The sequence below is a fragment of the Lytechinus variegatus genome, chromosome 8, assembly GCF_018143015.1.
Source record: "Lytechinus variegatus isolate NC3 chromosome 8, Lvar_3.0, whole genome shotgun sequence".
Taxonomy (NCBI): Eukaryota; Metazoa; Echinodermata; class Echinoidea; order Temnopleuroida; family Toxopneustidae; genus Lytechinus; species Lytechinus variegatus.
The window spans coordinates 3,824,714-3,850,236 of record NC_054747.1 but is presented as its reverse complement, the minus strand read 5'-3'; the positions used below and the strand labels follow the sequence as shown (position 1 = coordinate 3,850,236).

The window sequence follows — 25,523 nt, the reverse complement described above, 5'->3', positions numbered from 1 at the left end:
GTATAGGCAATTTACGTGTTTCGGAATAACAAACCTTCGGAATTACGAAGTGTAACCATTTTTGCAACTCATTTGGTTACAATAATTTTAATATGAAGATTTTTCTTTTAAATGAGGACATGTCATCGGCTCCCTCAATGCATATATCATAATGCCATGCATACCAATGTTCCACAAAAATGATTCAAAAATTGAAATTCAATTTAGAAATTCAAATAACAATTTTGAAGAAACCCGTTTCTGTAACTAAGTTTCACCTTTTTTATAATAATACTTCAGCCTGACCTATTAAACCAAAACCCCAATACTTAATACTGATTTACACACTATAGACATTTTAGTATACCGCATTTCAATAAAGCAATATCAATCATTCTATAGTACATGATCTTCAGAAGAATACATACAAAATATGTAGTTTTTAACCTAAACGATACTCCAATATATCACAAGATCACATGAAAATAAATCTGTAACCAAAGAATGCATGAAAATTAAACAAAGTCACAGGTCCTGAGAGAAACATAATTTATAAGAAATTATTTCAGCATATTATTAGTCTAAACTTTTAAAAAATACAATTATTCAGCTTATAAAAACAATGCAAAATCTGATACTAGGTCTTGCTACTTGGAATGATCTTGAGACCTTTCATTCGCTCACTACTGCATATAAAGTGGAATAATCGCTCGAAGATCAAACATATTTCAGATCAGAATATGCAACATAAATATTCCTACAAATAAAAACTTTAATGCCTGCAATATTTTGTAAACTACTCTCTATCAGCTCATTAGTGTTTCATGTGAACTGGTAGGTATTTCAGAAAGGTGTTAGTAACTTAAGAGCGACTCTAAGAACGACTGGTGATCTTTTCTATTGGTAAATGATATCCACCAAATTTTCATAGGCATTGATATAGCGCCCATGGTCACTTGTTACTTACAAACAGCTATCCTATCTGATGCCTCCTTATTGTTAATTTCAGTTTAATTACCTGCAATTTTTTCATTAAGAGTTTTTGTTACATAATTGATTTGGTTTCTTATGTATACAGTGCGTCCTAGAAAAAAAAAACCAGAATAAGAGGTGACTTATCATACCTTAATCACAAATACAATAGACAAATAACTATCATTGTAAAGCAATAGAATCTCCTCATTCACTTCAATGGTGTTTAACAGTTTACAGGGTGCTACATAATTTTTTAGAAGCACTTTCCCTGTTGGGCAAGTAAATTTTCAAATAGTTGGATTGTTGGAATATACTTGCCTGAAAATGTATTTCGCTTGCACGAAAAAATCCTTAAAAACAAAGTTTTACCTCTTCAAAAGAAAATATTGTGGTTTTATAAACCATTTACCTTTTTACAGTTCTCTCTTTTGGCATGAACTGATGTACCTTGTTCTTGCATTTCTTTTTTTCCTAAGTGATTTTATCTTGCCCACCATGACCAAATTTAGGGTCGATATATCATATCGGCCCTAATTTGGTAATTCTGTGAGAATTTTTTGCTTACTCAATTTGGGCAAGTAGTTTGGGTCTTTACTTCAAAACACTTGCCCGACTTTAACTTTTACTTGCCCCGGGCAAGTGCTTAGATAGCACCCTGGTTTATAATTACATGTCTTTGGTCGTATGATGCACATCTCCTGGTTTATATTCACCCTTTTTCTTATGTTGTAGTAGATGAGCATTGTGATGGTGACTGAGACTAGAGCACTTCCCACAGATATCACAACGGTAGGGTTTCAACTTCTCATGGACGGCTTGCATGTGACACTGTAGCGAATGCTTGGCGGTGAAAGCATTCCCACAGATCTCACACTTGAATGGGCGGTACCCGGCATGTCGGCGTTCGTGCTTCTTCAAGTCCCAGCTCGTTGCAAAGCGCTTGTTGCACTGCTTACAAGGGTGCTTGAGTTCCACGACCTGGTGGAGTCTCCGTATGTGAGCGTTCACAAACTCGTGCCTCGCGAAGCCCTTCCCGCAGAGAGGGCATTTGAACGGCTTCAGGCCCGTGTGCTCCCCCTGGTGATTCCTCAACGCACTTTCAGATGCGAAGGAACGGGGACACTCTGTACACTTGAAGATTTTGTCAGTGTTATGTTTCTGCAGGTGGCTTTCGTAGCGGGAACGCTCCATGAACTGCTTTGGACAGTACTGGCACTTGTACCGACACTCTCCCCCGTGCATCTCCTTCTCGTGAACACGCATCATAGAAAAAGAGGAGTACATTCTCGAACAATGTCTGCATTTGTATTTCATCTCCGAGTTCTCGAAGTAGTTTGGTCTCTTTCCGAGCATGTCATTGTTAGAAGGACCCACTCTATCTTCCGGTGAAGTACTCTTGTCCACTGCTTTGGACAAATCCCTTGTACACTGTTTCTTGCTTCCACCCACAGACTCTCCAATACCTTTCATCGCGCTACTCCTCTGCAGCGCCCTCTGTTGACTTCTTACATGAATTTTATCTAGTTCCTTTCCATGTTTTCTCATCTGCAATGTTTGCGGATCTCCACTGTCATCACTGACAACAACCACATCATCTCCTCCCTTTCTTGATTTTTCCGCCCATCCCTCTTCCCTTCTCCTTTTCAGATGGTCAACCTTACGTTCATGAGCATTCCTCATCACGGAATCAACAATCTCATTCACTGAGAGTTCTCTCTCTTGCGCTATCGGTCGAGTTCTTCTCGCATGATCACTCTCAATTTCTGCTGCACGATCTGTCAACTGACTGTTCCGTTGACTCCTTTCCTCAAAAACATCTACAGCATTCTTTGATTTGCCAGTTTTACTCAGCTTTCCGTCCTCCTTTTCTCCCCTGACTGAATCAATGAAATTATTAATTGTCTTTTCTCTCTGTAGTGCCGTCTTTTGACCTCTACTAGAGTTGCTATCACCATCCTTGTTTCCTATCAACCGTCCTGCTCTTTTACCTTCACCCGCATCGACCTCTACGACTCTATTTGCTTTGTCCTTCTGAGGGTGACTAGGATCCGCAATCAAACGATTTCGATATAAAGACTGTAATTGACTTCTTACTTTTTCTCTATAATGCTCTGCTTTGTGATCTTTCAACTGTTTTTTGTACCTGAACCTCACCCGGCACACATTGCAGGAGTGGTACTTGTTTTTCTTGATGTGCTTAAGCGTCTTGTGGGAATCCAGTGAGGCCTGTGATCGGTATATCTTATTACACAGCTCGCACTGGAACACAGCTTTTTGATGATCCTCAACATTCTTTTCGTGGCTACTCTCGGGGGTATTCGTTTCCTCGCAGTCATCTGTAAGATCATGAAACGCCTTGTGAGCTCTCAGCCTGCCTTCCGTGGGAAACGTCTTAGAACAAATTTTGCAAAGGAACTCTTTCGTTGGGGTGGGGTTAGGCCCCCCATCTGTGTTCCTTTCATGGTTTCCCTTAGGAGGTTGATTCCTGGTAGATGTTCTATCGTTCGGATTCTTTGGGTCCACCTGTAAATTCATCTCCTGATCTCTGTATACACGGTACATCTTTCCTTCATTCAACAGAGCTCTCTCCAAAGGCTTCTGATTGCTCGCTTTACGTCTTGTTTCCAAGGTAATGAGAGGTCGAAGGTCGGTCAATGATTGTTTGGTTTGGTGAGATAATTTGATGTGCCGTAGCATCAGTTTGGGATTGGTGTAGTGAATCTCACACTTGGGGCAGGAATATGCATTCAAATCTGTAAAGGAGTGATAACGTTTGAAAAGATGAGAAAAAGTACATCTACATGTACGACAAAGCTCAAATTGATGCACATGCATATAATAATGAATGAATGAATGAATGAGCAACTAAATGAAAGACTGGATGAGAAAGTGGGTGGGTGGATGAATGGATTAATGAATGTCTGAATGAACATATGAAAGAATGATGAATAGATGAACAAAGAATAAATAATCAATGGATGAATGAATGAATATTAAAATGAGTGACAGGAAGATATAATCTCTCCATTAAATGAACAAATTTTTGGATGAAGAAAAGAATAAATGAATAAAAATCTGACATAATGAATGGATAATTTAACATGAAATTTTTTTAAGGCAATACTCAATAATATCAATAATATCACTCATATCCTTTCAAAGAATAAATAATAAATAACCAACAAGCAAAGAATAAAAATATTATCAATGTAGGAAGTTACAAGCTACATGTAATGTTATAGGATAATGAAATTCTATTTATCAGGGGCCCGTTGCAGAAAGAGTTGCAATCGATCGCAACTCTACAAATCATGCGCAACTTGATTTTCAACCAATCAACAGTGTGCATTTTGGACTTGCGATTGATTTTTTGACTTGCGTTTAAACTCTTTCTGCAACGGGCCCTAGAAGGTTGATTCCTTCAGTTTCATAAAGCCAACACAATGATATACATGTAGAACTTCATTACAGAATGGTATCATTTTACGACTGGTATCTAGTTCTATGAAACCAGGTCCTGTATCCCTCATCCTACTATCATTCAATTATAAGGGCGATTTCCACCAACACTCAACTTGACAGACCTGTGTGAAATGTGAGATCTTTGAGTTTAGTGTTGAAGCCCACACGCTTCGAATACTCCTCGCTGTAGAAAACCCTCAGCTCACTTCCTGGTTCAATGCACTTTGTAGTTCTGAAGTAGATCTCTCCATAGCGTTGTAGAGCTTCGATGTTCTGATCAGATGGGCTTCGTGTGCACCGGATGTGAGAGAGCCAGTCAGAGCCCCCATCAATGTAAAGCAGTGCGCTTCCTTTGATGCATAGCTATTGTCAAAAGATAATAATAATAATGGCATATTTACCCAGGGTAGCCACTTTAGTTCCGAAAACTGTCCTCCCAGTGGGCCCTGCTACATGTATTTTATTACCCCGGCTTTAGCATGGCTACCTTGATCGGGCGCTCAAGCATTCGAGGAATTTCTTCCTACCGAGTACCCATTCACCTCACCTGGGTCAAGTGCAGCACAATGTGGATAAATTTCTTGCCAAAGGAAATTAGGCCATGGCTGGAATTTGAACCCACGACCCTCTGTTTCAAAGTCCGGAGATGAATCCACTGAGCCACAATGCTCCACGTTAAGATATACATGACATACATGTACCTCTCTCATTTGCATATAAAAGTATCAAGCATAGGCCTACAACTGATTTGTGAAAAAGAGAAACTATAAAATGTCAAAATTTCATTATAAATCCGAAATTTGTTTTAAAGCAGTTTGCTTGTTGGATATTTTTCTTTTATTCAAATCCCCTTTTTGTTTTGGTGGACTTGCCCTTAATAACAACTCCACGCCACTTTGCCAAGAGAGTTACAAAGAGATTCAGATGAAATATTTGGTGATATACTACATGTAGCTTGAATTTTCTCTTTCCGTTCGAATCAACATTTTTGCTGGGGTTGACTTGCACTTTAATTTTCTTAGGAATATGTATTTTGTTGTTTTATATTTCACATGTATTTCTTTGCCATTTAAATTTTAAAAATTGTTCATGGAAATCCTCTGGGACACCCGTAACATAACAATGCATCTCATAATTTAATTGTGAATTTAACATTTCAGCCTGCGCAGCTGATGATCCCTATACAACAATAACTAAATATGCAATAATCAATAACAATGTGATTAAATATTATAACCAATAAATATCATATTTCCACTTATTTTACAGTGTTCTGACAGGTTGCAACTTAGTTCCTTTTACCAAAGTATGGTCAACATAATTCATTACAATAATAAGTTTTTCCATCGAGATGGGAGTTAATTCCATGTTGTTAACTCCATGGCTCTTATCCCCAGTACCTCATTTCATCGATCAAAGTTATACCCCTTCAAGATCCTTCTGTTCGTCCTCTTTCAGTTCTCTTGTTAATCCCAAAGTTTCCAAAACCTGGGGGGCAATATCATTTGTTCACTCATCCTCCAAGTTATGGAATAGCCTCCCTGAAAACATACAACAGTGCTTGACCTCTGAAACTTTTAAACAATACCTTATAACATTTCTCTTCAATTCTTCTTAATTTCCTTTATGATTTCCTAGGGTGCCTTGAGCACTCTACAGAGTGAATTTGGCGCGATAGAAGTCTAATTATTATTATATTGTTATTAATTCCTTTTTGGAGACAATCTATTCATTTTTGACTGGTGATTTGCAACACAAAAACTCAGCAATTGATCACAGAAGACATTTTTATTCCACCAAGGAAATCAATTGTACAATCAATCGCTCATCTCTGTATCACTGCCCCCATATCTCACCTCCCAAGATGATGGTGATAAACATCCCTCATCCTCTGCTACCAGACAACCCTCCAGGGGTCCAAAGGTCTTCTCCGCTGGGATCTTCTCCTCTGCAGTCACTCCGAAGACGATCTTCTGCTTCGAAGCTGACGCAACAATCGGCTTGTCTTCGGCCGTCACTCCAACGATAGCTCTACTCTGATCCGACTCGCCAACGATCAATCTCTCGTGGGGTGCCGATATATCTTCACCGTCACCGGAGGAGAACTTATACCAGAAGCCTTGAGGCAACGGAGGAACATCCATGTCTCTGTCTTCATCATCATCATCCGTTTCTATCTCATCCAGTTCCCAATCTCGGAAGCTATCCTCCTCATCGATTTGGTTCTCTTCTTCCTCCTCTTCATCTTCATCAAAGTCATCTATTTCCTCCTCCTCATCATCATAATCATCTATCTCATAATCATCTTCATCATCCGTTTCTACATCCCCTATCGTAAACTCCATGCTTTCGTCATCTTCATCATCACGAATACTGTCAAGTTTGGCATTGTTATTTTCCTTTTTATCCCTCTTCTTTTTCACCTTCTTCTTTTCCACCTCCTCCTCCTTGTCCTCTTCATCCTCCAACCATCCTCCTCCTTCTTGCTGTGATGAATTGTACCAACGCCAGTCAGCTTCAGTTTCCTGTTTCAACATCAATGAAGAATAGAACAATTATCATAATGACTAGAAGGAAAAATCCAAAGTTCAAAGACATGTAATAAATGAAAGGAATATTTTAAAATGATTTTAAAGCTTGAATCAAGAATGAATAAAAAAGGATAGAGCAGCCGATAAACACTATTTTTTATAGTGCATAAACAATTTCAATGAAGTCTCTGCTTTCCATTTCTGTCAGCCTTAGATGAATAGATGACTGCTATGGATCAATCATCATATCAAATGATGATTGCCGAAATGTTGCAACTAGTGGGTTGTACTTTTAAACTCTTCATAATCGTAACATCACTTGCAGTTACTGAATTCATGTTGTAACTATACTGTAATGTGTTTTTTTTTCTTCAGTCTTTAAAAAGAATTTCCAGTCATTTATTTTTTTGTCATAAAAATCCTCCAATATAAGTTGAAATAATTTTTTTTTGCAGTTTTCATAATGGGCCTCAGCGCAGACGATTGTCTTCTGTTCATGGGTGGGGGGGGAGGGGAGGACATCTTTGTTTCCCCCCAAAAAAACCAAAAGATAATCCTCTGCGCTAGTGCCCATGCCTGGTACATGGTGTATGCTGCTAATATTTTTAATGTTATTGGTTTAATTCTTCATAGTCTCACCATGCTTTGATCATCTCCTTCTCTCTTGACGGGTTCAACATGACTCTGACTATTCTCAGCTCCTCCAGTACTATCCTTCTTCATTCCTTCCATTGTGGCGTCAGGAGTAACAAATAGCAAGGTGGGCTCCGGCAGGCCAACTGTCCTATTTGTAAGCAGGGAAGTCCCAAAACGGCTGACTACTGGGACAATTTGCATCACACCCTGACTATGTGATTCTTGATGATGGGACTGTAATTGTCCGTACTCGCACTGTGTCCCGGGCTCCCTCTGAGGAAGCAGAGCTGGTCCACTGGACACTACTTTTGTTGATGTATTTTCAGCTGAGCCCATGACTCCAACTACAGGGGTATCAACTCCTTTCCCAAGATGTTTACTAATATCGTCAATACCACCTGAAGAGAGAATGAAAAAAGTTTCTTTGCTACTGGGATCAGCTTGACCTGGGTCTTCCGATGCTACAGAGTTGTGAGAAGATTGTCCTGGAAGACCACTATGGGTGGTACCTGGAGCTGAACCTTGCTGTCCTAACCCAGGAGCGGCAAGTAGCATTTGTTTGAGGATCTGGCCTGAGCATCCCTGGCTAGACCAACCTGATGATCCCTCAGTCGTGCTGGAGCAAGGGTGATCATCGTCAGGAAATTCTTGCTTGATGACAACAGGTAGTAGTTCTTTGGATGAATGATCAGCAGACAGTTCCTGGTGAAGCGCTCTTTGCTCAGCCATGATTGTGGGTGAAGATTCTGAGCCAGGAATAACTAATAGCTTGGAAGTCATGGATTGCTCGGAGTCTCTCTCAGTGAGTCTGTGGAAGTTTCAAACACCTCATTCATCTGAAAGTGAAAGTATATTTTAAAGTCTGTAAATACAAGTAGTTTACAAATACATGATTTCATATTATAATCCTGTACTCTTAAAGGGAAAATTTAGCAACGGAACGATGCCTGAATGGGATTTTATATTTATCATTTAATACATGATTATAAGTAATATTATAATTGTTTATAATCAAGTTTCAAATTTTATTATTTGTTAAATAATAATTTTAATCTATAAAATGTTCTTCAAAACGGCATTTTGTAACATCGCTATCGAAGGTACATCAATTCAACTGCTAATTCAGCATTCTTCCAGTACCGGTATTTGCGGTTCAGGTAAGGTAAGGTACATGTAGGGTCTAGGTACATGTTCAAGGGTCAAGCTTATAGTATTTGCTTTATTTACAAATGGATCAAGGCTACACCAGATCGGTCTGGTAAGAAACCTCAAATTTTCGATCTTTTTACCTTACCGCAAATACTGGAAGAATGCTGAATTAGCAGTCGAGTTTCCAGGTCTATCTTCTTGTCAGCTTCCTTCATCAGAGATGCTAACTGATAGCTCAAAAAAATCCTGAAAACCCAGGCCGGGGTCCAGGGGCCCGCCCAGGGCCCCTGGCGGGGTCAAGGGCGAAGCCCCCTGAAGCTGGAACGTTTTCTTATTCTTTAGAGGGCTGAAATCATTAATCTACAGTAGTACATAACAAATAATTAATGACATAATAAACTTCATATCATAGGCAAGAAAGGTGCTCAAAAAAAAAAATCATGTAACCCGTAGGGCCTACTCATTACGGTACGGGTTAACCTGCTGCGGGTTAATATGCTGCGGCCAATGGGTGCGACTCGGGACGGGTGTATGTAGCAGCTGGGGTGCCCTTTTTCACTCACTGTACTCATCAACAAGACAATCCTATACTATTGAAAATCCATATATCACAATTTCTATCAAAATGATGGATAGTTCACACATATGAATTGATGAATACGCACCAGAGAACACATATTTCATGGTAGCAAATAGGTTTTCAGCTGAAATCCCGCGGCAGACAACCTATCACTCACGCAGCAGCAGGCAATTGCAGCCACACCGGGCCGTGCTTCGAGCGGTTCTACCGGGCGATCGCCCGACTGGGATAGCGCTGACACCCGTATCCCTGCAGGGTATACAGCGGCGTTTGCAACTGCTACAATGTATTGCTCGCGCGTACCGTACCAGCTAAACTTCATGCTGCGCAAAACGCTAATAATTTTCCGTCTGCGCAAATTGGCCATCCAAAATTGAAATTGCGCTCTCCGTAGCGAACTCCGTGACAAGATTTGGAGGGGAAATTTTTACGGATTTCACTTTGACAATCGATTTTTTTTCCCGGAATATTTTTCAGCAAAGGAAAAAATCCGGAATTCCGGAAAAATCCGGAAAATTAGCAACTCTGTTCATGCTTCAATAACTTTAAGGAGGCAGTGGGGCAAGTCGCTTTGCTCCCTCGCGTTTTAGTTTTGTCCCCAAAAGTTTACACATATCAAATTCTTCATACGGCCATGTTTAAGATGGTGCCCATCCCGAAAGAAAAGGTGCCCACTTTTTTACTGTGCCCCCCCCCCTTTCAACTTCGCTCCGCCGCCCGGCCTGCTTTAGATAAGAAAAGAAAGAGAATGAAAGTACAAAAAGAATGAAGAAGGAAAGAAATAGAGGAGAAAGAAAGAAGGGGAAAGGAAGAAAGTACAACAATGAGGGAGAAAGTGCAAGGGCTCCAACAGCAAACTCGGAAGTGGGGGTGGGGGCAAGAATGAATGAATTAAGAATGACACGAAGAGTCAACCACAAAACAATAAAGGAATCAATACAAATGTGTGAGGGAAATGAAAAGCAAGGTAATGATAACAAAAATAATGATAATGATGAGGGTAATTTGATAATAAAGAATATCAATAATGATGTTGATAATAATTATGATAGTGATAATTATGATTATGATAAATAAGTTAATGATAATAATAAAAAAAATAAGAATAATCATTGTTATAGAAAATAATAAATGAATAATAATATTAAAGCGAAATTATGATAGTAGGAATTACCTAAAATGAAATTATAATAACAATAATAAGTTAAAATACATGAGAGTAAGAAAAAGGGACAATAATAATGATAACAACTATGATAACAATACCAAGCGTTATGAGTCTACAGCGATTTTATTTGAAGGAATTAAATGAAATACAAGAAACGGAATGTATGGAAGGGGCATATTTTCAATGATAAAAAATATCTATGATAATGATATCAATATTTTGATAATAATAACAACAATAAATAAAGAATAATAATGATGATAGTAATAATGAATAATAATAATAATGATAATATAATATTACCAATAATGATGATGATGATCGTAATAATACACAGGCCGCGGAACGGTTTTCAAAATGGGGGGGGGCTGACCATATCCTACGTTTTAAGTACATAAACATATGGCCATTGAGTCCCTTGTAAAGATCGCGGCAACTTCAGTGTCTGACTCTGTAGTGTATAAATGAGTGAAGCCAACAACAGAGTTCTGCTCATCTGAACAGAGCCGAGTCGAGACCGAAACTTTTGGTCTAGTCTCGCTTAGGCAAGTTAGGGTCTATGGAGTATGGGAAGGTTTTCAACTAGGCTCCGTGATGAAAAATTATATTTGAAAATATTTACAAATATCATCACAGAGTCCTCAACTTCTCAAGGCAAGCCTTCATTCGAGGCTAATCAAGTTTCGACCCAGCAGCGGCGGCGGCCCTCACCCTGCCCATCCCAGCCAGCGCAGCGCGACCCCATCCCACAGCCAGGCCGCAGGCGCGGGGCAGCGTGGGGGATGGGAGAGGACTCGCGCATGCATTTCAGGTCTCACTCCGCTCCGTTCAACTTCAAGTTCGCAGTGTCTGTTCGTAGCTGGTACGAAGGCAATCAAGCTTATTATTACCTTTTTGGCAATTTTTTTTCATTGGTTACCAAATAACCCAAATTTTCATGTACTTACCTTATCTGCGTGAGATGTCCAAAACAAAGAAAAAATGCTGATCCAACACACTGAATAATGAAACAATTTTTTTCGGTAGCGACGCATGCGCAGTGTATGGCTGCTGAGAGAGCTAAAAAGGACACTGAACTGTCAAGTGAAGAGAAATAGTTAAGTTTATACAATATTTGTGTCTGAAAATGGTCGTAATTTCAAGAATCTCTGCAGAAATATACATTTGTACCATTGTGATCATTTTCGTGAGTTTAAATCCTCTGCAAGTCTATTTTAACCGGTGCAGAAATTGAGTTGGGCACAGTCAGATTAGATTTGAATGTTCCCACATGTGTAAAATTGTGTTTGTGAATCGTGTGACAAACTTGCATTTGCATTGCCACCATATTCTAGCCACAATGATTTACAGCCTGTTAAACTTAAAGGCTATGGCATTAGCGGCCATACGATCTAACAAGTAACAGTAATACTCAGACTCACTTAGGCTGTTTTTCTCTGTTCCTATTCCCCTAGCCTAGGGTAGTTCACTCATTCAATGAACAAGGTTATGATATAACCTTGTTCTCACTTCTATCTCCATGTGTGGCAAAATAAGGGAGGCAGTGTTTGGCTTATTTTCTCTTTTTCTTTGGGGCAAATGCTTGATTTTTTTACACTGACAGTTTCCATTACACCTATTATTAATACAACTTGACTCTTATTTAAATTTGATTCTTTAAATTATTTTTTTCTTAATTAAAAATAGAGATCAAAAAATGAAAATTTTCTTGCCATATTACTTTCCACCAATAGAGGGCGTACAAAAAATATGCCCAAAATTCAAGTTTTTGAGCACTCTGGTGAATACAAAAATTATTCCCAAGTTACTAATGAAAAATGAATTGCAACTGTATGGAAAATAGTAATTTTGGTCACAAAAGTGATATTTTAATGATTTTTTAAAGTGTGTGCTCTGTACAACATTGGCATACCATAGTCCTACCTGTAGATTCCCCACAGGCAGGGTGGTAGCAGTGAACAAGTGGGGTAGTTATCAAACTGTAAGTAACTGGCATGGTTTGTTTTAAGCTTCGGTCTCTGTTTTGTTGGTTGTTCAGCTGAACTTCGTTGGCTTCACTCACCAAATACAGAGACCGAAGTTCTAGCGCGATCTGTACAGGGGACTCAATGGCCATATGTTTATGTACTTAAGATCGGATAAAACGGGGAAGTGAATTTGCGCGACAGCCGAGGTAAGTCTCTGTTTTTGTTCCTTTTCATTTTTCTCCGTTTTTTGGCAATTGATGCCAAGAGGGAATATAAATTTGCACTCTGGTCACTATAATTTTCGAAATTTTTATTCATTAAAGACAAAAATTGAAAAGCCCCGACGGGGGGATTTTGCATTGCAAGTCCCCTAATGGTGGCTGCACGATAGCGAGCCGTCTGTGTACGAGGAGAAAAATATTTAAAAAATGTTTAAAAACTCCTCGAAACAGACGGCTGCCAGCTGTCTAGGTTTGTTTGTGTAAAACTAAAACAAATTGGCCTAGATCTATAAAAAAAGTATTAAAAAATAAGTTTTAAGGTATGCCTACGCCTACGGCAGTGAGTCCAAACTTCGGGTGTGTCCATACTTCTCGGACAGTCATTATCTGACTTCACCAATGTGAAAAGCGACCAATATTATGTTTTGACTTTTGATCAAAAGTTTCTTTAGGATGAGTTCAGTATTCATGAAAATATTGACAAAAGATCGGCAAATTTGTCACCGTTTTGAAGAAATATGATATTTTCAACAAGCATCACGATATCACCATTTTGCAAGCAGATATCATCAAAATTGTGAGTTGAATGTGGTACTAACCAGTAGAGGCGCACGGCCAATATGGGAGACTCTCTCCAATAGGGGAGACAATCTCCCACATTGGAGACTTCCTTTGCAAAAGGACAAAAGAAACAACACCAAGAAAAGCATGATTTTTTCCACCCAAAATTTTGTCTCACTGAGGTCAGAAGCCCATTTGTTTTGTGTGTGATTGACAACAAAAATCCTTATCAAAACAAAAGTAGACATTGAATTTTTAAAGTAGACGGTGAAAGGGGTAATTTTTCATGAGGAATCTGCTTATCACATTTTTATTTGCCGCCAAGGTAATCCTCTTGCCGCAAATGTAAACAAAGGAAATTAGTCTCCAAAACTGGAGACTGTCTCTGAAATTGGATACCCAAATTCTTTACAAAAGTCTCTGATATTGGAGATAATTTCCCACATTGGAGACAGTCTCCAATATTGGTCGTGCGCCTCTACTGCTAACCGATTCTATAGCATTTTGCCATCAATTTGATGTAAATATTTCACTTTTTGAGCTTCAGTTGTTTAAATCTCCACAAAAACTTTGATCCGCGAAGTTAGGTCACACTTTCTGAAGGGATTTCCAGCACAGAGGTCACACTTTCTGAAGGGATTCCAGCACAGCGCGCATTCGCCGATCAGAATGGAATTTTGAGATCGCGATACCGGCGAAACCCCTTGACCTACTTTATATTTTCATCTATGATTTTATAGTTTACGATCTTGCCATCAATGTGGTACCTATTTCTTGAATTGGTTTTGCATAAATTATAAATATTTTGTCGAAAAATGTTACCCTGATGAATATTTTTGAAAACTGCGCGAAGTTTGGACACCCCATCATTATATGTTTTCATGGAACTTGGATTTGGAAGAAAAATATGAATTGAAGTAAGATTTTGAAGAAAAAAATACATTGTCATTTAGATCTATCAATTTTTATGTAGCTTGTTTTGTATGTAACTGTTAGTGTTACTGTTAGACTTTAGTCTGGTTTGACTTTGAGTAAAAATTAAATTAAAATTTAAGAGAAAGATGAACTGAAGAATATGATTGAATGAAGAAAACAAATTAGTAAGGACTAGTAGAGAACAATGAAGATGAAGATAAATTATACTTAAAAGAGGACAATGAAGGCGAAAAAGCAAAGAAGAAGCGAGAGAGGGGTGGCTTATCATTTGGACAGTATATAGTGAGGCTGCCTATAGCTATAGTTCTCTTTGTATATATAGTGATACTTACATGTATATACCCAGTATACATGTTGCGCCCTCTGTATCTTTTTTGAAAAGCATTTTATTTATTTAAATTCATTTAATTGTTATTTATATTAATTGATCTATTTTGTTGATCTATTTAAAGGGGAATGAAACCTTTGTACCAAATAGGCTTGTGTAGAAACAGAAAAATCAAAGAATAAGAATAAAGAAAGTTTGAGAAAAATCGGACAAATAATGAGAAAGTTATGAGCATTTGAATATTGCAATCACTAATGCTATGGAGATCCTCCCATTGGCAATGCGACAAGGATGTGTGATGTCACTGATGAACAGCTTTCCCTTTGGTGGACTATAAAATACCCTCAAAATGTCTCTTTTTGCTTTTTCTTATGATGATACAAACTCTTTATCCATGATGTATTCTTAAAAAATATGTATAACATGCCCTCATGTAGAAAGAACACATGATCTATGGATAGATGTGATAAAAGAGGCAATTCAAGTGAAATATACACTAAAGTAATGGGGAGAGTTGTTCACAAGTGACATCACACATCTTTGTCGCATTGCCAATTTGCTATCTCCATAGCAATAGTGATCGCAATATTCAAATGCTCATAACTTTCTCATTATTTGTCCGATTTTTCTAGAACTTTCTTTATTCTTATTCTTTGATTTTTCTGTTTTCACACAAGCTATCTTGTTCCAATGGTTTCATTCTCCTTTAATTAATGTAGGCCTCTACATCTATCTATTTTACTTATTTTTCATGTATTTAAATTTATATTATTTTTGTATTCATTCATTTCAGAGCTCGGTGTGCATGTTGAGGTGAGGGAAGAGAAATGGATCCTAACTACAGAGAGAGTTGTCGCGAGGGATACTTCACTGGAGGAGAGCGAGATGATGCAAGACAGCATCAGATGCCGCACTTCACGCACCAGCTGCCCTATCACTCGAACCTTGTCTCTTCGCTGCAGCAACCAGCAATTGTCTTGGAGCAATCGGATGTTCAGAGGAACAGGGAAGACTTCTCTGGTAGCCATGCCAACCCTTCCATGCTTAGATCCATATACTCGGGTGAGTGTCTTCATTTTGAAGTTCAAGTTGATTGATGACTACTGTAGATTCCCCCGAATTATAATATACAAATAATGAATGTTTATGAGTGCAATGGACAGAATACTTCATGCGGTGAAAGATGAAATGATCCATGGAATACATTTCATCTTTCATCGAATGAAGTATTCTGTCCATTGCACAAATGAAAAATAAATCATTATTTAGTTTATATGACACCTAAATTTTTTTCATATGAAATTCATCAATGTCGATGTGCGAACTTGGTCTGTTGATTGTTATGTCATTACAACATGCGCACTGCAAACGTGAGTAGTGCCTGAAGCAGTCTAGCGCGGTGGCGCCTGCAATGGAAAAATTGGTATGGATCCAAAATTGCACGGTTGATGACGTCATTGTAAAATGGGCTGAATGAACGATATCAAACAACCAATCAAATCACAAGGATAGATCTAGGTGTCATATTAATGATAATAATAATGACAGTGAATTGATAATATATTCATTTCTGCCTGGTATGGTACTAAAGGACAAGTCCACCCCCCAAAAAAGTTGATTTGAATAAAAAGAGAAAAATCCAACAAGCATAATACTGAAAAATCATCAAAATGGGATGTAAAATAAGAAAGTTAAGACATTTGAAAGTTTTGCTTAATTTCACAAAACAGTTATATGCACATCCTGGCTGGTATGCAAATGAGGAGACTATGATGTCATCCACTTATTATTTCTTTTTGTATTGTATTGTATGAAATATGAAAAATTCTAATTTTCTCCTCGTTATTAATTCCTCCCTGAACATGTGGAATTAGCATTGTTTAATACTATATGGTTCAGTCAATGTATAATTCAAACAATAAAAAACAAAAGAAATACATGGACATCATCGACTGACTCACCTAGTTGTGCATATCACTGTTTTGTGAAAAATAAGCGAAACTTTATTATTTGGACTTAATCTTAATGATTGTGGTGCAGGGCTCGAATTAAGAATCAAGCGGGGCATGGCCAAATTATAATAGGGAACTTAAAGGGAAAGGGAAGGTGGTATATACTCACTTTAGTGGCATCCAAGGCTGTTAAGATGATGCATCAATAGTAAAATGTACTTCTCAATGTTTACTTGCATTGGATTATCACAGGTCAGCAAGGTCTCTCAACTAAAAGGGCACATATTTTGGTCTAAGTGTACAAATATTTGGAAGAGCAGCAAGGCCATTCTTAGGGCATTGGAGACCTCTGATCAGTTTCCTTGGGTTAATTCAAGCCCTGTTGTTTGCAGTGGCAATGGTGGTGATCCATATCCATAGATGATTTTGGCTGTGGTCATGATAAAAGAGATGATGACTATTGTGCTGCTGCTGATGATGATGATGAATTGATGATGATGATGATGATGATGGTGGTGGTGATGGAGATGAAGATGATGATGAAGATGATGGTGGTGGTGGTGGTGGTGATGGTGATGATGATGGTGATGATGATGATGATGATGATGGTGATGATGATGGAGATGAAGATGATGATGAAGATGATGGTGGTGGTGGTGGTGGTGGTGATGATGATGGTGATGATGGTGATGATGATGATGATGATGGAGATGATGATCATGGTGTTGATAACACCAATGAGATAATAGATGTAAATTATTCCTGTCAGCTCTCATTTTGTATTCTCTTTCACGTTTGCACTGTATAACACACAGGAAAGTGCTAACATTTTTATGTGATTGACCAGTGTTTTACATGCTCTTTCTTTTTATTGTGTTTCTGCTCTCTCTCTCAATCACTATTTTTCTATCCTTTGCTCTTTCTCTATCACTCTCCTTTTGTTTCTTAGGCTCAGGGTCAATACTACCAAGCCCTAACATTCTCCTGCAATCAACCAACCACTTTGCATCATCCAACAACCAGCACCCTCAACATCCGCAACACCAGCAACACCAACAGCAACTCAACCGCCTACAACCGACAACTCGGCCCCACTTCATTCCTCCCAGCACAACTCACCTAGCCGGCCCTAACCTTGCCGTTGATGCGACCGTCGCACAGCATATCGACCCTGGTATCGAGAGAACGGAGACTTCCAGAGACTCCCTCGATGCTACCTTAAACGAACCCTTGGAGTTGTCCATGCCCAGACAACACCAGGACACCTCGTCAAAGACTCTCATGAACACCTCGTCAAAGACTCTCATGAAAGACAAGGTTGCAGTCCCACCAAAGCCTCCCAACCCGATCCTCCAACCAAAGCATCTTAACCTCATGCCTACGCCCCAACCCAAAAGCCTCTTGCCACCTCTCCGGAGAAGGGACAGAGTTCAACCCAGGTCGGGCGGTCAGCTTCCAGAGTTCCTCGCCTTCAAGTATCTTCGTAACGAGAAAGAGAATATAGTTGGAGTTGTGGCCAAAGATAATGTTGATGAAGGCATGGAGTTTGGACCGTACAATGGCAATTTCCTGGATGAAGAGATAGGGTCTACCAAAGAATCAACGTGGGAGGTAGGGAATATCAGTCCTGCATTCTGATTGGCTCTTGGTCAATGTTTTCAAAAGAATGCATATGTAAGAGATATCTTGATTGGCCATTGGCATTTATTGCTTGATTGCACAACTTCGTGTTTTACAGTGTCCTGCTGATATCCCTCTGTTTTAAAAGTTAAATCACCTAAGCTCTTTGCTAACAAAAACCAAATGTCATCTGAAAGTGCCAGTATTATTTCCTAAAGGCCTGGTCCCACTGGCTAAAGGGTACAAAACGTATTCATAACAGGTACAGCAGACATGCAAGTTTTGAGGAGGCTCCATCCGTTTCATCCTCTCCAGACAATGGACAAAATGGGCGAACAATGAAATGACAGTAGGTGGATGCTTGACGAATATAAAGCGTATGAAACACGTAGGCAAAGAGTACACGACGGATACATAACGTTTTCAAACAGATGGCAAGATTCTGTTCCGTTTCACGTCCTCTCTGCATCCATACGTGCAGTGGGACCAAGCCTTAAAATCAATCAGTCAATGAATTCTTCACTGTGTAAAAAAACAGTCCTTCATCTGCAATCAGCTACATAATCTCCTAAATAGTTATTCAATAAACTACATGTACATTGTCCACTACACAAGTATGGCAATACTCCACAGCAGAGATGTCCTCTAATGGAAGAAGAAGATGGTGATAATTTTGTTCTATTAAAGATTTTCTTATTTTTCTTTCTCTAGCTCTGCACCGGGGGTAAAGTCTTCCTCTACATGGATGGTAAGAAGAAGGACCAACTAATCTGGATGTCCTATGTTCAGAGCGCTCGCAACGAACAAGAACAGAACCTAGAAGCATGCCAATACTACGGACAGATCTACTTCAGAACTACAAAGTGCATTGAACCAGGAAGTGAACTTAGAGTGTTCTACAGTAAAGAGTACTCAGAGTCCATCGGGTTTAAGAGCACTCTCAAAGACTTGGATTATCACGAGGGTAAGCAAATTTGAAAGTTCGAACAGGGCAGTGTTTCAAGAAACATATAGTTTGTGATTTTAACTGAAAGCTGTTTTAGCTAGGCCTCCTTACATCCTTGCATCCAATTGGCTCAGAGCAAATTAGACAGTGAAAATTGCTGGCTATCTGCTTCATGAAACACTTTCCAGGAGACGGGGGGAGGGGGTTCACAAAGATTGAAGTATGACCTTTCATTTTCCGTGACGAGCCATGTGGACGTACGAGATTTAGGAATTTTGGAAGCACTGCGCATGTGCGATGTAATCTGTGAGGAGCCTTCTCGTTCACTGCCCAAATCTGTGACTCGTATTTGAGGGTTTTGACGTTCGGTGTCATAGTGCTCGAATGAGCGCTAGTTCGTACATGATGACGTCATCCAAGCTTAGCAAAAATGAATGATGCCCCATCAACATTCAAGTTTCGTTGATTCAGCAGGGCTGGTAAACTGCAAATTACTGCTTGTTACCAGCTTTTCCATTACATTTAGTGTGTCCTGTTTTCAGACACTACATATCCGATCTAGGTAATTGATGTTCTATTTCAAAACAACTGTGTTTTTTCGGCTTTTTGCGCAAGAGTGCAAATGTTGCACCCACAGTCGTCCCATACTTCTTAGCGTGATGCTACGCCTGATTCTCCGGCCGAGCATCGGCCCACGGCCTGCTCGCTATCACGCTGTAATATGCTATGTCCTGGTACGCGTACGTCGACTTAAATCGAAACTGTTTTCATCAATGTACGAACGTGATACTGAACGAGCGGTGTCACCACTTCCGGTGAACTCGGAATACAATTAGCTGTCCGGACAATTGAAAGCTTATTAATTACTGAAAAGTGTTCACAGATCTGAAACAGTTGCAGTTGATAGTGAAAAGGGGTTAAAGTGTAGAAAGAGCATCTCTGTCTCATGTCTTTAAAAAATTGAGAGCACCTAAGTTATCATCACAGCTAAGTTATTGTCACTATTGTGGCATTCCTATACCAATTTGATTGTAGCAATTAACTGAATTTATTTAGGGTCATGCTAGAGATACTCTCAATTGTAGTATTAGGAGGCTGCACTCTACAAGCTCCACTTTTTTTAGCAGCTTCCTCCATTCCCAGCCTGTTTTATATGATATGATTATCTTGTCTTATGAAGGAGTTTGCCACAATGTTAATCAGATGTGAATTGTCTCATGAGCTGTGAGTCATTACATGTTATGAACTTGAATTGTAAAAAAAAAAAAAATTAACACTTGTCAGGGCATGGCGACTTTATTTTCGAGAACTGGGATAGGACATAAAGTATTCATTATCTAAGACTGTTAGGCCCAAAGTCACTAAGGTGGAATCATGAATAAGATAGCGTATCTAACCACAGCAACAGGTGTCAATTTTGGCGCACTGTGACAAAAGCGCGCATCAGCATTGGAATTTTTTTAATGTATGTGGTAAAATAAGCGTAATTTATACAGGAAATCTGCATAAACCATGGACTCAACCGTGGGTTTTCAAAACCACCTTTGTGGATTCGGGCCTTCAGGTCTCATGAATAACTTAAATATGAAGTCTTTCACTCATTACTCTCTGTCATTTGCTGTTTATATTTTCGTTGCAGAGGATGACTATTTTCAGTGTAACTCCTGTGAGAGCCAATTCCCAACAGCCAAACGAATGTTCCGTCACATGAAGTTTGATCATGAACAAGACTCTAGTGATGACCTACGACCCGTGATTACATGGAAGGTCAAATGTAAGACAGAATGCACAAAGTCAGAGGAGTTACCTTCTTCAGGATTCAAGGATATTGAGACGGAACCCACGGAGGGATCGTCACAGGTTTATTCCCCAGGTCAGTTCATCTGTACGATCTGTGGCAAGAAGTTTCCTACGGAAGGCCGTCTTGAAGCTCATTCCATGTTTCATGAATTCAGCGAAGAGCACACCTGCATCATCTGCGGAGAGAAGCAACGCAACTCCAGGGCTCTCACCAAGCACATGGCCAAACACGAGACGGTCGTCCACAAGTGCCGCAAGTGTGACAAGTCGTACAAGTGCAGAAACAGCCTGCTCCGTCACAACCGGGAGGCCCATGTCCTGGGTCGGAAGCAGGAGAAGGGGAGTTTGAAAGACGAACAAACCCAAAGGGAATACAACAAAGATGCAGATACTATATGGAAGAAGAAGAAATACAGGAAGACTCCAAAGTCAGAACCCAATCCTGGTTTGCCAGCCGAGGTTCCGGGAGAGACTAAGGTAACCAATGACAGTAATCCTGGGACAAAGGCTGCTCCAAGAAAGAGAGTTGCAAAGGCTAAACCAACTCCTGAAGAACCTAAGGATATGCTGGGAAAGACAGTAACATACTACAATAGACCTAGACCTTTCAAGTGTAGGCATTGTCCACGGCGATACAGGTCCAAGACCGCAGTCTTGGAGCATGAGAGGGAAGTCCATGAAAACAAAGGAACTTATAAGTGTAACCTGTGCCCTCGTGTCTTTGTGAAAGAGAGTAACTTCTTTCAACACTACCAGAGTCACGAGCAGAACCGTCTCTACCGCTGTTCACTCTGTCCGCGTGCCTTTGCATCAGATAGTGCCCTCGCCAACCATCAAGGGGAACACACAGGCCTCAAACCGTTCAAATGCGAGATTTGCGGCAAGGGATTCCGGATCCGCAAGTGGGTGTGTGCTCATAAACGCAGGATGCATCAGACGAGAGAGCTGCGCTTCTTCTGCTCCTTCTGCAACAAAGGATTCACGGACAAAGGTCCGCTCCAGAAGCACGAGCTGCGTCATAAGGGTATCCGGCCGTTCGTCTGTATGATATGTGGTAAGGGGTTTGGAGTGAAGTATGTTCTTGAGGTCCACATGCAGAGTGTACACGCCGCGGAGAAGAAGTATCAATGTGAAGTGTGCGGTAAGAAGTTTTCATTGAACCAACACTACGTGACTCACATATTTAAACATAGAGCACAAGGAGAAGACATTCCTGGATTAGCCTCAGCCCAGGAAGGTCAGGAGAATTGAATAGCTCCTCCTTTGAGTGGTATTGTCAGAGAAATTCAAATGCAACTCTTTCTGCAACATACCCCAGGGCTGGGTCTTGCAAAGAGTTGCGAGTTATCCAGTCAATCACTTCTATGGAAAGGCAGCAACGTCAACATATGCATGGGTTCAAAATATTTTCTAACTCTGATGTAATTTTCATAAATCATCGCTTACTTGAAAATTCAGTGTGCTTCTCTTTGTTTACAAATAACATTGAGCAATTTGATGTTGGAAAAGTTATGACATTAATGGATTTCCATACAGTTGCGGTCGATCGGATCAATTGTAACTCATTCGGCATGTTTCTACGGAGAATCATTAAACGGTATTACCTGCGTAAGTATCCAGAATTCCGGAAAACTTCCCTGTTGTAACAGACGTGATGTGGTTTATTGAAAAACCGCATCATGCAAAATACGGTTTCTCATAACCACCTCTGGGAGGTGGTTAATGCCGTGTTCCGCGACCCGCAATGTGAGGGCGATACAGTTTTTCGATTCCGGAAAAGAAATAGCGTTTTTTAATGAGTCTCTATTGAAACACCCTGTTTGTAAGATGGGCCTCGGGTGTGGCAGATCCTAGACAACCTTGCCATTCATACATTCTTATATTGTAAATGATAATCATCAAACTTCTAGTGTCTAGTGTATGGCATTTGTAGTCACATCAATTTAGCATCTATGTTACAAATGTGCAAATCCATGATTTAACAGTAAACTCTAATATCTGTCATTTGTTGCCCTCCCAAACCAATATCTATTTTTGAATAGGTAGTACTTCCTTGTTGTGTATTGATATAAAATTATTTTAAAAATACAATTTTAAGGTACACGAATTTTTGTTTCTACATGCTATGTATTTATCTGTATGGTATACAGTTTGCAATTTAACAAATCATGTTAATTGAGAATTTAACTAATGCTTTGAGCAGCCTCATAATGCGAATTTATTTAAACAACTCATGGAGCCTGAACAAAAAAGGTGATTGTGATAATACAGATTGAAATCTTTTCATGAAATTGTTATAAGACAAAAAAAATCTATTTTATCCACGCAATTTGAATTAGTTGATGTAATTTTTAGAAAACCATAAGGCTAAATATATTTGGTCCTCTATCAGATTTTGGTGTTTCTATTATGTAATGATCTATTTCATTATGTGTATGGATTCTGTAAAGCACATCAGCGCAAGCCTTAGTTATGAAAGGCTCCTTGTAATAGCTACTCGGTATTATCAATGTTTAGAAATGTGAAACTTAAAGATAATAACAAGAGATAACCCCCCCCCCCCTCTTTCTCTGTATTTTGTTATTTCATTTTCTTTAACCCTAACTAGACTGGGCTATTTCGATGCCTTAGAAGAGGGGGGGGAGAGGGCGTCGATTGGCGATTGCGACGGAAATTGGCACGTGCATTACCAATTGCATAATCTTCAAATCTGTATAATCAAACTCTGCTGAATCGACTCCCCCCCCAGTCTTTTAGGGTAAAAGGAAAAATATATAAGAGTTTATATATTGCTTTTCTTGCCTCATATCTAGATCCCAATATTTCATGTGCCAAATTTACATGTAAAGTTCACCATTTTTTTCAGTGGCTAGATCGATAATTAATGCAATGTATTTCTTTCATAGTGTCATTTTGAAAAAGCATTATGTCCTTTTGTCGTTGTTTTGTTTTATGATGAAAAATATCCTTGCTACAAGCCAATCTTGCTTGATTTTTTTAGGCAGATTATTATTCCATTTGTTCTTAAATGATTCTGATATCTGTTAAATTGCATTTTTTAAATATGTATTTTTAATCTTACCCTATTTTCATTGGACTGCAGTAATTGTGCAAATAACAGCTCTATTTATTACAAAACAGTATCCTGTATTTGATACTAAAAAGGTTCATCTGATTGGTGTGTAGACATGAGAAAAAGTTCTAGATTTTGAAGTCACATACCTGTTTTTTTTCATCAGACAAAGGTCTGATGAGGCTTGCAACCTAGCAAGCAAAAGCCCGGAGGGGGGGGGGGGGGGCTGCACTTGTGAAGGGTATCAAAAACACCAATTTTCAAAAATGGGTAGCCTTCAAAGACTGGTCATTGGTCAATCGCAGGGTCAAACGTATTTAGGGTATGTTTTTCCCCCCAAGCTTTTCCCCCAGGGGTCATATTCTGGCAACAACTTGTTTAGGGGCCAAAATGTGTAAATAAAGCCTGCAAAAAAATTGTTTAGGGGGCTATTTTGCACCCAGAGAAAAACTTGTTTAGGGGGTGTTTGGAAATAATTTGGACACGTGTGTGTACAAGTAATACGTTTGACTGGCCCCACCGGGGCAAAAGCTTACCCAAAACAGGTAAAAAATTTTGACTGTGTAATGAACCTTTTTTTAAAGAGAAATGCCAGTAGTTGCAGTAAACACTGATTTCATGAGAAAGTCTGTAAAATCAGGCTTAATTGTCAGAATATAATCGAGGATCTAGATCTGGTACAGTTACATAAGCTGAACTTTGTGAAATCTTGAAATTTTGTTGAAAACATGTTCACACTAAAGATCACCAACACAGATAGACACACATGGGACAGTGTATTAATATTGCTGGAATAAAGACCCGACGGAGGTGACCGAATCCACGCTTATTTTGCTTATTTCTCATCAATTACACAATTTCTTCCAGAATCCTTTGGCACATATTTTTTATTCATACAAACAAACACTTGGGTGGTCATTATATCGGATTCTGTCAAAAGTCATTTTGAGATCGTTACCAAAACTGGAATTTATCTTTAAGTGTCCTGTAATGTGTATTCAAAGCAAATTTGAATTTGCTAATTAGAAGAATTGTAATATTATTGGTGCTGATGCATATGCTTCATCCTTGTCCTTTTAAGTGTAAGTTTAATGCTAAATGCTTATTTAAGAAAATTATAATGAAATGTATTCATTCACTGAGTAAATTGATATCTATGAACTTTTTAGTAGAGATCATTGTAATATGTGTTCATTCTAGATAGTCTTGTGATCAGTCTAGATGTATGTCCTCTTAAATAATATTTCTACATGTACATGTAATACAATTAGTAGGTTACATAATGTGTGGAGTGTTGATTTTATCTTGTTCGGGAGAATTTCCAAGAGTAAAAAAATTAGGAGAGAGCGGATGGAAGAGAGGTAAATGAGAGAGAGAAGGGGAGGGAGGAGGAAAGATCAGTGAGAGAATGGGAAGGAAAAGAGATGAAAGAGAGAGAGGATGAAAGAGAGAGAAGGGGAGGGAGGAGGAGAGAGAGAGGGGGAAGGAAAAGAGATAAGAGAGTGATAAATGACAGAAGGGGGTCAACAACAGATGAGAGGAAGGAAGAGAGAGAAGGAAAAGAGGAGGAGAGATCAGTGAAGAAAGAATGGGAAGGAAAAGAGATGAGAGAGTGATAAATGACAGAAGGGGTCAACAA

The 25,523-nt window shown here is 39.2% G+C and overlaps 2 protein-coding genes across 3 annotated transcripts; one reads left to right on the top strand and one right to left on the bottom strand.

Annotated features, from left to right (window-relative positions):
- Window positions 1–1,608: 1,608 nt before the first annotated feature.
- LOC121419844 lies at window positions 1,609–11,517 on the bottom strand. Its single transcript, XM_041614306.1, has 5 exons — window positions 11,428–11,517; window positions 7,587–8,419; window positions 6,273–6,941; window positions 4,539–4,779; window positions 1,609–3,707 (listed from the first exon to the last, which is right to left on the bottom strand). Exons 2-5 carry the CDS (start codon window positions 8,361–8,363, stop codon window positions 1,621–1,623), a joined length of 3,774 nt encoding a protein of 1,257 aa, XP_041470240.1. The 5' UTR covers window positions 8,364–8,419; window positions 11,428–11,517; the 3' UTR covers window positions 1,609–1,620.
- LOC121419846 (histone-lysine N-methyltransferase PRDM9-like) lies at window positions 11,274–23,379 on the top strand. 2 transcript variants are annotated; one of them, XM_041614308.1, is made up of 5 exons: window positions 11,274–11,342; window positions 15,287–15,555; window positions 17,395–18,056; window positions 18,777–19,029; window positions 20,651–23,379. In XM_041614308.1, the coding sequence occupies exons 2-5, from the start codon at window positions 15,321–15,323 to the stop codon at window positions 22,060–22,062; spliced, it is 2,562 nt and encodes an 853-aa protein (XP_041470242.1). In that variant the 5' UTR covers window positions 11,274–11,342; window positions 15,287–15,320; the 3' UTR covers window positions 22,063–23,379. The 2 variants fall into 2 exon arrangements, with proteins under 2 accessions (XP_041470242.1, XP_041470241.1); XM_041614307.1 differs by lacking the exon at window positions 11,274–11,342 and adding an exon at window positions 11,496–11,576.
- The last annotated feature ends 2,144 nt before the right edge of the window (window positions 23,380–25,523 follow it).

What these genes read in the sequence shown, in the direction of transcription:
- LOC121419844 (XM_041614306.1), bottom strand. Translation starts at nt 8,363, where the DNA reads ATGACTTCCAAGCTATTAGTTATTCCTGGCTCAGAATCTTCACCCACA. An exon ending in TATCACCATCATCTTGGGAG is followed by an intron (nt 4,780 to 6,272) that starts GTGAGATATGGG and finishes TTTTGACAATAG; the next exon opens with CTATGCATCAAAGGAAGCGC. An exon ending in AGATCTCACATTTCACACAG is followed by an intron (nt 3,708 to 4,538) that starts GTCTGTCAAGTT and finishes ACTCCTTTACAG; the next exon opens with ATTTGAATGCATATTCCTGC.
- LOC121419846 (XM_041614308.1), top strand. Translation starts at nt 15,321, where the DNA reads ATGGATCCTAACTACAGAGAGAGTTGTCGCGAGGGATACTTCACTGGA. An exon ending in GCTTAGATCCATATACTCGG is followed by an intron (nt 15,556 to 17,394) that starts GTGAGTGTCTTC and finishes TTTGTTTCTTAG; the next exon opens with GCTCAGGGTCAATACTACCA. An exon ending in AGACTTGGATTATCACGAGG is followed by an intron (nt 19,030 to 20,650) that starts GTAAGCAAATTT and finishes TTTTCGTTGCAG; the next exon opens with AGGATGACTATTTTCAGTGT.